This window comes from Nansenia antarctica (assembly GCF_963989245.1).
Source record: "Nansenia antarctica genome assembly, chromosome: 3".
In the NCBI taxonomy this organism is placed as follows: Eukaryota; Metazoa; Chordata; class Actinopteri; order Argentiniformes; family Microstomatidae; genus Nansenia; species Nansenia antarctica.
The window spans coordinates 19,574,309-19,586,808 of NC_137688.1; the positions used below are offsets into that span (position 1 = coordinate 19,574,309).

At 48.3% G+C, this 12,500-nt stretch overlaps 1 protein-coding gene across 3 annotated transcripts in view; it reads right to left on the bottom strand.

Annotated features, from left to right (window-relative positions):
- The window catches only part of gabrb2a (gamma-aminobutyric acid type A receptor subunit beta2a), a gene marked incomplete at its 3' end in the record, with an annotated part of 30,352 nt that extends 22,957 nt beyond the window's left edge, over positions 1-7,395 (bottom strand). For 2 of the 3 annotated variants that reach the window (XM_080526628.1, XM_080526627.1), the window contains exons 1-2: positions 7,098-7,176; positions 6,484-6,551 (exon numbers count right to left, since the gene is read on the bottom strand). In XM_080526628.1, the coding sequence (XP_080382754.1) occupies positions 6,484-6,551; positions 7,098-7,170 (141 nt within the window). In that variant the 5' untranslated portion in view covers positions 7,171-7,176. Of the gene's footprint in view, positions 1-6,483; positions 6,552-7,097; positions 7,199-7,315 lie in introns of those variants that run through there. The other variant, XM_080526626.1, reaches the window with a different exon arrangement.
- Between the last annotated feature and the right edge of the window lie 5,105 nt (positions 7,396-12,500).

Consider the following 12,500-nt stretch of genomic DNA (forward strand, 5'->3'; position numbering starts at 1 on the left):
GTGCAATTCCATGACTTAGAATATCTATAGAACAGCAGTAAACTACAATTATACAATGCCGTACTTCAACTAAATCCACTAATACAACATAAAGTGACTGAATAAACATGTGCTTTGTGCCTGTACACACAGGTCAGCTACTGGTAAGACAGTGAGAATGTAGGAGCATTTTCCCTCTCCCTCTTCCCTTTGTCACCACTTAAAGGTTTGGATAGGTTAACACCATGTTGTATACATCTTCTGTCACAGTGTTCCAGAATAAAGGAATTAAGGGATAACAAAAATGATCATAATGATGATCAAATGATCGATAAACGAATAATTTGTATCTCTACTGGTTGTTTCTCAATAACTGGACGCACTTCATATCATAAGAGAGCCTCAGATGACAGAGATGCCTAAACACACTGACTGGACTAACACACTGACTGGACTAACACACTGACTGGACTAGGCCCGCTAGACATCTTCTGAGACATCTTCGGCCCCACAGCACTACGTCTCCTAAAGACGTCCGCTTTCCCCTCTACTGTGTCCCTAAGAACTTCTATCGCCCCCTTTGTACTGCTTCTCTGTTCCTCCAGTAAAAAAAAATAAAAGTTTTAGAAAAAGGTGGTAGAAGAAGGTTTCTCCTTCTATCAGTGGCCCCGGGCCTGAGCTAGATTACTCTTCCTGCCACGAATGGTGGACTGATGATTCACATGCTTAGCATCCAAATGTATTGATTGTAAGTCGCTTTGGAATAAGGTGTCTGCTAAATGCCAAAATGTAAATGTAAATGACTAACACACTGACTGGACTAACACACTGACTGGACTAACACACTGACTGGACTAACACACTGACTGGACTAACACACTGACTGGGCTAACACACTGACTGGACTAACACACTGAATGGACTAACACACTGACTGGACTAACACACTGAATGGACTAACACACTGACTGGACTAACACACTGACTGGGCTAACACACTGACTGGACTAACACACTGACTGGACTAACACACTGACTGGGCTAACTGCGCTTATTCATTTGTCATGGCGAAGCGACACTCGGTGTAAGTAAACGCCTCAAATTAAATATGAGAGGTCAAGGGGGAGTTAGTGCATTCTGAATGAGTGGTTCTGCTAGCCGTACAGACCCCTGGGGATCTGACAACATGGCCGTGATTATGACTCTGTTCCAATGGGTCATTTTTCAGCTACTTAACTTCAATGCAAAAGTGCCTGACAGCTCCATTAGACGAGTCATCAGCACATTAGGGCTAACTTGCCCCTTGTTTGAAAGACACACTGCTCTCATAGCCTGAGCTGAGGAAACGGACAAACATTTAGGACTAGTTTTTAACAGATTATGATTTAAACTAAAGCATAGCTCTCCCAAAATGCTTTAGTACAGAAATGCTACACACAATACAACTGAAGTATGATTCCACGGTCAGCCATCACACTTTGATTAAATAAGTAGTGAAAGTAAGTTTAGATTATTTCAAATCTTAGAAAACTATAAGCTAATGTTATAGCATGTGGTATCAAAACAAGTTTTATTCAAGGTTAGCAATACTAACATTAATCCATGAAGAGAGGCATAAGGCAAAAAGGCAAATATCAATACACACACACACACACACACACACACACACAATATCATGTCACTCATCATCGAGGAAAACCTCAAAGAAATATCAACATTAAGAAATGGAAGACCAAAAAACCTTGAAATGAAATAGAACTTATAACCTGATCTGCTTTCCTTGACTCTCCTTGATTCACCAAAAAAAGAGAAAAGTCCTGTGTTGTCATAGCAACAATGAGTAAAAATATCATAAGCTTATTTTTCACAAGCTGAAAATAAAATGGAACAGAATCGCTTAGGACAAACAAGATCAAAATGGTTGCTAATTCACAGACACAAGATCGTGCATCCATACAGCCACCTCGTCTGAGGCCTCTGCACTGCCCCTGGCCCTCCACTCGTATTATCTGATGGCCATAGCCCTTACTCATGTTAAGAAATGAATGCTTGTCAGGATAATGATCATAATAAAGGCAGCGTTCACGCCCCACTAATTCCTCCATCCCAGAAGCCACCACAGCTGGTTTGTTTAAATCTTTTAATTCACAGCACAACTAATTAACATTCACAGAACACACTACTATAGCACTGGCAGTCCATTTTAACAACAACCGCAGGTACTGCTGCACACATGTAATTAATGAACAAAACAAAACAACCCAAAAAACGGGATAGAGAATTACCCTGATCTTCTGCTTTGCATACCAACCGTGCATCGCTAAGCTGAATCAATGCAAACTGTACATCAAAAAAAACTATGTTGGGGGAGGTAGTGGCCAGAGTCAGACCAAAGCAGAGGAGTGAGAAGAGGAGCGGAGAGGAGCTGGACAGAGACTCGGTCATCATATCACAATTTGAGCCACATTTTCATTCACGCTGACCAGTACTCAAGTTGTAAAAGAAAATCTGGGGGGGTTGGTGGATTTGATCATATGGGGACAATTTTAGCATCCCCACAGCGTCAGTGACTTCAGTGTCAGTGACTTGGTAAAAATGTCATTGCATGTGTGCGTGCCGCCTCGCCCACAGTATTTTACTCAATATGCGCAAAACGAAATGTTGAAATAGCAGTAATACCACATTCATTGATTAAATGACATAAGGGATGGAAAGGGGGGATGGCAGTTTTAGAAGGGGGATGATTTTGACCGTTTTTATTTCAGGGGGGATGCCATCCCCCCTCATCCCCCCTCAACTCGAGTGCTGGCGCCGACCCCCCCAGTGAGTCATCAGAGTCCCCCCAGCCAGGGAGCCCGGGTCTTGCCTTTGACTCCAAGACTTTACCCTCTCAAAATAGCACATTTGGAATGTCATGGAGACTAGGACTGCAACCCCGGTGCAGGCTGGCTGACCTCCCGATTTCCATCGCCCAACAACACGACTGACCTTTGTACCACTGGAAGCCACCTCTGGTGGACACAGACGGGTGGATGTGTGCGAGTGTGTGTCCATGGCACGAACACGCGAACGTGATGCACACACAGACAAACACTGACACACACACATGCAAACATGCTCAAACCAGGCGTGCGTGCACACACACGCATACGCACACACACACACACGCACATGCACGCACACACACACGCACATGCAGGCTCGCACACGCACGCACACACACACACACACACACACACACTCACACACACACACACACAGTACAGTACAAATGAGCATACTGTACAAACACACACTGACATGTGCATTAAGACCAAACACACACACACACACACACCACTGGAAAAAAAAGCACTAACCGCTTCAATCAGCCCTGACTAAAGCCGAGAGTTCTTTCCGCACCTGGGGCATTTGTTCCAATTCTAATTAGAGGCCCATGCAGCTGTCTGAAGCACAACCCCTCTCACCGGTCTGATGGCTCTATGTGTCTGGGTGAGGGAGCATCACAAAGCTGCCAGAAAAAAATCACAGATCTGGTATCAGATTACCTTACCGACAGATCTGAACCCTAACCATGAGAGGGAATGGAGAGTATCTGACCTGGGGTCAGCAGCTAGGGGGCAATGTATAGGTGCTACTATGATGATCTGGGTGGGCAGGCTGGTGTGTTGGTATGTCGGTGATGATGTGGTACTGTGTGTGAAGGGTGAGAGAGTCATGAAAATGTTGTAGTTAAATTGTTTTAATCAGACCCTGGTACTAGTGAGGAGTCTCAGAGTGTGTGTGTGTGTGTGTGTGTGTGTGTGTGTGTGTGTGTGTGTGTGTGTGTGTGTGCGCGCGTGTGTGTGTGTGCGTGCGTGTATGTATGTGTGTGTGTGTGTGTGTATGTGTGTGTGTGTGTGTCTGTGTGTGTGTGTGTGTGTGTGTGTGTGTGTGTGTATGTGTGTGTGTGTGTGTGTGTGTGTGTGTGTGTGCGTACATACATGCGTGTGTGCACGTCTGTGTGTGCACGTCTGTGTGTGTGTGTGTGTGTGTGTGTGTGTGTCGGGGGTGTCTACTGTGGCCTTCTCTTGGCTGTCTCAGCTGAGGAAACCTGCATTCAAAGATCAAAAGAGGAGGCATTGAAATTCATACAGGTAAACTATCTGTCTCACCCCCCCCTCTCTCCCTCTGACTTTCTCCTTCCCCTTCTCTCTCTCATTCTCTCTCCTTCCCCTTCTCTCTCTCTCTCTCTCTCATTACTTTAATCTTAAAAGAGACTCAATCAAAGATCAAAGCAGCCCTGTCAGCATAGGTCACCCACCATGTCGGTGAACACCACCCAGGGCCCAGTCCTAACTATTGATACTGTAGTCCACATCTCATCAGCCGCCCCTGGCCTCCACTGAGCCGTGCTTCCACTGAATGAAACTATGAGACGGGGGGGACAGCGAGACAGCGAGACATGTCGAGGAGGGAGCTGCAACTCCCAACAGAAATCTCCTCCATCATTCTCCAAAGAGATACCGAAGAGAGGGGATCAGAGGAGACAGAGGAGCTTCCTCCAAAACCTGGTGATTGAAGCTGGGTTTATGTTACCCAACACCCGAGGAGATCTCAGGGAGGAAAGGAGGTAATGACTCTAATGTGTGGGACTGGACACAACGGCGGTCGGTCTTGAAGGTTTTTTTTATTTTCGTTTCGTCTGAATGCGTCGGCTGTGTTGTCGGAGGCATTCTTATGCTTTTGGGTCTGCGAGCGTTTTTTCCCATGAAACAGGGAGATTAATGTACTTCTGGCTAACAGGCTAGTTGCGTGACGTCAGTACCCATTCACTGTCCCTGCACTGTTCTTTGGTTACACACACGGATATATGAAGCAATGGGGGGGGGGGGGGGGGGGCGTTTCCGGTTGAATGCATGCATGGATTCAGGAGTTCTGAAGTAAGATGGGATCCTTTGGAGCGAGATAGAAGTGGATTACATGGCTAGAGAGGACGAGAGTTGCAGACAGGAATCTACAGTAGTAAAAGAGGAGGGGATTAGGGGGGAGGTGGGAGGGAGGAGGGGGAGGGGGGGGGGACCCCAAGGGCCCATCCCCAACCAAAACACTTCTATAAATCAATTTCCTGTCAAAGTTGAAGGCTACTAAAGCACAGCAGATGCTTTTTTTTATCCAAAGTGACCAACATCACTAACATCAGTGAGTATAAACAACAAGGATGGAGCCACAACCAACAAAGAAATCAGAGTCATGCACCAGTCACACGCTACTTTATCAATGGCCTCTTAGAAGAAAAAAATGTCACTTAAATTAATGGAATAAGATAAATGGACTGACTTATATAGCGCCTTTATCCAAAGCGCTTTACAATGGCCTCTCATTCACCCATTCATACACACATTCACACACCAATGGCGGCAAGCTACCATGCAAGGCGCCGGCCCTCTCACTTGGAGCAATTTGGGGTTCGGTGTCTTGCCCAAGGACACTTTGACATGTGGCCAGCCGGAAGTCGAACCGCCTATCTGCCAACCTTGCGATCATTAGACGGCAGCTCTACCTCCTGCGCCACAGCCGCCCCGATAAGATCTCCCTGAACAGTCCCTGAACAGTCAAGAGCAAACTATTGATACATGGTGTATAATATCTCAAATGTATCTTCCTGGCCATAGGCTTCTCTGGCCTCAATTCATCTGTATCCTATTGGTTTCATACAGCAAGGAAATCGGTCTAAACAGAACCATCATAAAAAATCAATCAATAATAAACATCTGTATGATGAATACATGTCAATTTCATCGCCATGAATGTCCTTATGATTGCAGTGCCTGTCAAAACGTTCAATAGGTGGTGCTCTTATATAGAGTCAGTTGAACTTTCCCCCTGTCCTCTCTCTCCAACTCACACATGACGTTTGGATTGTGCAGCGGATGTCGTTTCAATAGTCCCATGATAATGATCGTATGTGCAGACGTGTATTATTAACAACATATTTACGTCATCACTCATGATCTGATTCTGACAAGGGGGGAGACCATTTACGTAGCTGATGATCCTGTGAGGATTTTCTTTTTCTCTAGTTTTGCCGTTATTAATGCGCACTGTCATGTCAACAGCATTATTGCAGTAACGCTTGACACACATGACACACAACATAGACAGAGGCACACATACAGTCTCTACTGTGCGCGGCAGGGTGTGCGCACAAGTGCGCCAGTGAGCGTGTGTTTTGAATTCAAATGCAGCCAACACCATGGCCGAAAATGCAGAACTGAGATGGAGCACACCGAATGGCTCTCAACACGAGAAGCGATTCTGTTATGGAATATACTTATCAAAATCTTCACATTAGCAATGTAGGCTACATAATAATTCTCAATCATACAAAACGTGCCATTTGGCTATAGTGCTTTAGTCCAACATGATTGACATGTTGTAGCGTAGCTACTTGAGAAGAATACTTAGCAGGGCATGATTGGCATTGGAAACATATAGGGGCGAAATGATGTAGTTTGCACATACCATATTGACTTCGGATACCATGTCTATGCTCGCTATGTCTATATTCATCCCCACTGCCACCGGCGCACCTGAGATGGGAGGGAAAAAACGTCATTATTCTAGAACAGGATTATTCTATCATTACAAATCTGGTGTATAGCCTAAGGTTCCTTATTCTACTCATTGCTGCCTATGTTAAATCCTGTCGTTATTGTATATATCATGGTCCATTTAGCATATCAAAATGGCATAAACCCTTTATGTCACTTAATGGCCATAATTAAAATGAACATCAGATCATCCTAACCTCTTTAACGATTTTATTTCAATCATTTCAACCGGCATGAAACCAAAGTTACGCTGCGAAATGAATCGATCAGCAAGTTACAGACCCTCCATACATATAATAGCATGTCTTCATTTAATAACATAAGGTGGCACAGGAAAACGTCTTTGAAAGAAAAATATGGCCTAATGGAAAGTGATTTGCTAAACAATGTTGGGTGATATGTTGGGTGATATCCAATGCAAGATTGCTTCTGAAAATAATTGAACGGGGTTTTCGCAATTCATTAAACATGTATCGCACGTCATAAATGGCTGAAAAAACAGGACTCAATTTCAATTTGCCTTACCTCCGAAATCTGGCCTCAACCGAATGTCGTATCCTTTCATCAGTCTGTCCACGGTGTCTTTTACCAGAGGCATATTGCTAGGATCTTTGAGATCCTTGGCGCTGGGGGAAAAAGAAGGTGGTGTAATGCAAATGCAAATACCTTATTAGTAACATACACCAGGCGCGCAAAAACACATGTCATGCCATGTAGAGGGCGTATAAACCAAAACCAATTACCTTTGAGCACAGACAAAAGTCACAAATAAAACGGTCAAAATCCCAAAGTGGTTCTCCCTCATCCTCCCCATCGCAACAGTTTTGATGTGGTTTCGGGATGCGAGTGATGAGAACGCACATCCAACTTCCTCCACACAGCGCAGAGGACCCAATGAGGGGCGCATGCGTGCATCCTACCGCCAGATCAGAGAGCGGAGACTGATGATGGTGGATGAGCAGTTTCCATTGCAGAGAAAAAAATGTTTAAAGGGACAAGTGGATGAGCGTAATGACGAAATCAAGGAAGAGAGACTGTGCTGTGTTGATCACGTTAGCCTCTTTTAGACCCCAGAACATGTTCCAAAGACAAGGACAAATCAATTGATTGGATTCAGATGATTAATTATAACAGAATGAAATTCCCACACATTAAATGACAAAACTTTATTATTTTCATGTGTTGTGTGGGACAATCAGTGTAATTTCTCAAAGAGCTTGAGTAAACCTAAAGAAGGATAGGTACATGAGAGTAGAGTACTTTGTACAAGCATTAATGCACACCCACACATCAAGTCAAACTATTATATACAACTGATGTTCATATATAAAACATGTTGATGCAGTCAACCATAACATCAATCTTGTTCGGAGGTTTGGGAGGGAGGGTTACTTTGATTGACATTACATTACATCTCTTCCCATCCAAACTGATATGACAAATGTTCCCCTGTAACTTATTATTACCCAAATCATGATACAGGTGATGGTACTCCTGCTGGGCATTGCTGCCTGACGCACCTCCAACAGTGCCTTTAGAACAGGTGTGCTGTGACACCTCACTGAACACCTATGTGGGCCTAACTGGGTCATCAGCTGGGGACCACCAGTCATTGACGTTTCGCTCCTTTAACCCCAGTACATCTCCTGGTGGCGGAGCGATGGCAGGGATCTCTCCCTGCCACCCCCTGCTGATGCCCTAGGTGTTGTTCGCCCCCCAACCCTTATGCTTCCTTCTTAGCCACAGCCAGAAGCTGCCTTTCTCCGCCTCCTCAGCCAGCTCTTTCATGACTTTCCGATGCCTTGCTCCTGTGCATCCCATGTCACGGAGTAGGCGAGCAGCTGAGGAACCTACGAAGCCCCTACACCCCACTTCCACAGGGCACGTAACGGCTTTCCAGCCAGCCTCCCTGCACTCCGCCGCCAGATCTGCATACTTGGCTCGCTTCCGCTCGTTGGCTGCCTCCAAACCACCCTCCCAAGGGACAGTGAGTTCGACCAGAAGGACTGTCTTGCAAGCCTCTGACCACATGACCAGGTCTGGTCGGAGCGATGTTTCCACGATCTCCCTGGGGAACTGGAGCTGTCTCCCCAGGTCGACCCTCATGGTCCACTCACTACCCGGTGCGAGGAGTCTTGCTGTATCTCTCTGACGGGAGGGTTTGACTCTCTCTCCAGCCCTTGCAAACTGGATGGGATGTCTGTCTGGAGCGGAAGGTCTGCTGTTTGCCTCCTGTCTGCATGTCTCTGCCACCTCTGCCAGCTTTTTCAGCACCAGGTCGTGTCGCCATGTGTAGCGGCCTTGGGACAGCGCTGTCTTGCAGCCTGTCAGGATGTGCTGGAGGCTCGCATTGATGGTGTTGCAAAGGGGGCAGGTCTCTTCGGCAGAAAACCATTGGTGGAGGTTTCGGGGACAAGGCAAGGTGTCATATGTTGCTCTGATCAGGAAGCTGAGCCTAGCTTGGGGGATCTTCCACAGGTCAGACCATGACATGGGCCTGTTTGTGAGACCTTCCCATGACGTCCAGCGTCCTTGCTGGCCCTGGGACACCGCCTTTATGTTAAGGCGTTCCTGCTCAGTTCTTGCCACTTCTGCCACCACCATGGCTCTTCGATCTTCTTTGGAAGCCTTTGACCAGAACAAGGGAGTCTCGCCCCTTCCAAGGCCTGCTCTACCCTCCTGGACTCTGCCGACCACCTCGCGGTGCTTCAGCTGGCCGATTGCCAAATCAACCTCCTCTTGGGCTTTCCACTTCCTTCCAGTTCTTATCTGGGTGCCCGCTGCTCTCACCAGCTGGTCAGTGGATTCCCTCAGCTCTAGCACCAACCGAGCCTTCTCCTGCTTGTATCCAGAGCTGATGGATCGCAGTGGCAGTTGAAGCGTGTTCCTACCAAAGAGGCCCACGTCTGAGAGGCATCTTGGCAGTCCCAGCCACTTCCTGATGAACGAGTTTGCCAGCCCGTCCATCTTGCTTACCACTGAGGAGGGGATTTCGCTCATCTTCAGAGGCCACATCACCCTTTGGTACAGTATGAACTGGTAACACCATACTTTGTACTTTCCGGGGAGCTGGCTCTGGTTGATCCTGGCCAGGCCATCTGCGAGCTGCTTCCTCACCGTCTCCCCCATCTGCCTGTCAGAAAGCTCTGCTGTGTAGGTTCGACCCAGGCTGCGGACGGGTTGATTTGCCAGCAATGGGATGTCCTCACCACCTGCGACAAAGATGGTGTTGTCGCTTCTGACTCCTTTCCTGATAGACACACTGCGTGATTTGGGGGGTTTGATCTTCATCCTCGCCCAGCTCACAAGCTCGTCTATTCTCTTCAGCAGTCTTGTTGTACACGCTGCTGTCTGGAGAATGGTGGTGATGTCGTCCATATAGCCTCTCACCGCTGGTAGCCTTTCACCTGAGGGCAGTTTCACTCCTCCGACCATCTTCCTGGCCCCTATGAGGATGATCTCGAAGGCTGCAACAAACAGGATGGGGGAGATTGAGCATCCCATGGCAATGCCTACTTCCAACTGTTGCCAGCCTGTTGTGAAGTCCTGATGGGTGCAGCACATCTGGAGGTCTTCAAAGTACTTGGCTACCAGGGCTTTAATGCAGACTGGGATGTAAAAGAAGTCCAAGGCAAACTCGATGAGTTGGTGGGGGACAGACCCGTATGCGTTGGCGAGGTCCAGCCACACGACATGCAGGTCACCTCTCTCTCTTTTCGCCCTTTGGATCTGCTCCCATATTACTGCAGAGTGTTCCACACACCCTGGGAAGCCTGGCACACCCGCCTTCTGGCAGCTGGTGTCGATGTACTCGTTACTTGTGAGGTAGCTGGTCAACCTCTTAGCCAAGATGGAAAAGAAGATCTTCCCTTCAACATTGAGGAGAGCGATACTCCTAAACTGGCTGATGGTAGTGGAGTTCTGCTCCTTCGGGATGAAAACTGTGACAGCTCTTTGCCACTCTGAAGGGATGACTTGGTTCTTCCAAGCCACTCTCAACAGGTTCCACAGGTGTCTCAGGACTCCTGGGCAGTTCTTGTACAGCTTGTATGGTATCCCGTTGGGGCCTGGGGCTGAGGATGCTCTTGCCTTCCGGACCACGTCTGCTACTTCACTGAGTTTGGGGAGAGCAGCATTAAACAGGAAAGCTGGGGGAGCTGGGCGGGGAACATATCCAGGGGATCCCAGCGGAGTTGACTTTGCTGGGTCACTGTATTGCTCCCTGATGTGATTCTCTAGCTCCGGTCTAGTAATCTCCAGCTTCCCGCTTCTCTTGTCCTCTAGCAGCTGTCTCGCATGCTTGAAGGGATTTTTGAAGAAGTTACTCCTCTCTTTCTCCTTCCGCCTTCTGCGTTTGCGAATGCGCTCCGCCCTTCGCAGGCTGGCAAGGTTTACCTTCACCTCCTCCCACAGTGGCTTCAGGCCCTCCTTCTCCTCTCTACTTGCCTTCCTCCACTGCTTTCGGAGTTGACGCCGCCTCTTCACCAACTGCTCAATCTCTCTCTCCCTTCTCCCCTTCTGCATTGGGCCTGATCTCCGCTTTTTAGCCATCACTCCAAATCTGCCTCTGCATTCATCATACAAGATGTCTCCAATGCAGTTCAACTTGGTGTCCACCTGGCCACGCAGTGAATGATCTAGGATGAAACTGAGGTCCTTGTCCAGCTTCTGCCAGACTGCAACCTCGTTTGCCTTTGGCCATTTGACCAGCTGCCTCCTTCCAGGTTCTCTCCTCTCTGTTCTCCGGCTTTGCCCCTGGCTGTTGGGGTTGCTTTGTGTTCTGTGTGTGTCTTCAGCGGTGCCCCCCTCAGAGGCATTGGTGTCCACCGAGGGCCCTCCTGTGTCCTCCGCCTGCCTTTCCTCAGCAGCGTTGGATCCCTCAGCACTGTGGTTTGCCACCTGGCTTTGGGTTCCTCTTGTCTGACCTGCGGTTGCAGTGCAATGTTGCTGCTGATGGCCTCCCTCTTCACACTTTTTCCTTCCCTGGTGGATCCGTAGACCTCGGAAGGTGGTCACCTTTTCCCACCCACACCTGCATCTTCTCATAATCCAAGAATCTTTGTCTATGTCCGTTCCAGTCGTTACCGAGAAATCCGTTTGAATTGGCCCTTCTTCCATCCCGCCTCTCGGAGGGCCATCGGGTTGTTTTTTCTTATTTGTCTTCGTAGTCAGTTTTAGGGTGTCCCTTTATGGGACAAGTGGGTGAGGTAACTAGCCGTCCACTCCCGGTGCAGACTTTCCTGCGGTCATCCAGTCTCTCCTGGCTGTCTTCCAGTCTTCCCTGGATGCCAACTGCCCTTTCACAGTAGTCACTGGATGCTTCCAGGTTAAACAAATCATGATACAGGTGATGGTACTCCTGCTGGGCATTGCTGCCTGACGCACCTCCAACAGTGCCTTTAGAACAGGTGTGCTGTGACACCTCACTGAACACCTATGTGGGCCTAACTGGGTCATCAGCTGGGGACCACCAGTCATTGACGTTTCGCTCCTTTAACCCCAGTACATCTCCTGGTGGCGGAGCGATGGCAGGGATCTCTCCCTGCCACCCCCTGCTGATGCCCTAGGTGTTGTTCGCCCCCCAACCCTTATGCTTCCTTCTTAGCCACAGCCAGAAGCTGCCTTTCTCCGCCTCCTCAGCCAGCTCTTTCATGACTTTCCGATGCCTTGCTCCTGTGCATCCCATGTCACGGAGTAGGCGAGCAGCTGAGGAACCTACGAAGCCCCTACACCCCACTTCCACAGGGCACGTAACGGCTTTCCAGCCAGCCTCCCTGCACTCCGCCGCCAGATCTGCATACTTGGCTCGCTTCCGCTCGTTGGCTGCCTCCAAACCACCCTCCCAAGGGACAGTGAGTTCGACCAGAAGGACTGTCTTGCAAGCCTCTGACCACATGACCAGGTCTGGTCGGAGCGATGTTTCCACGA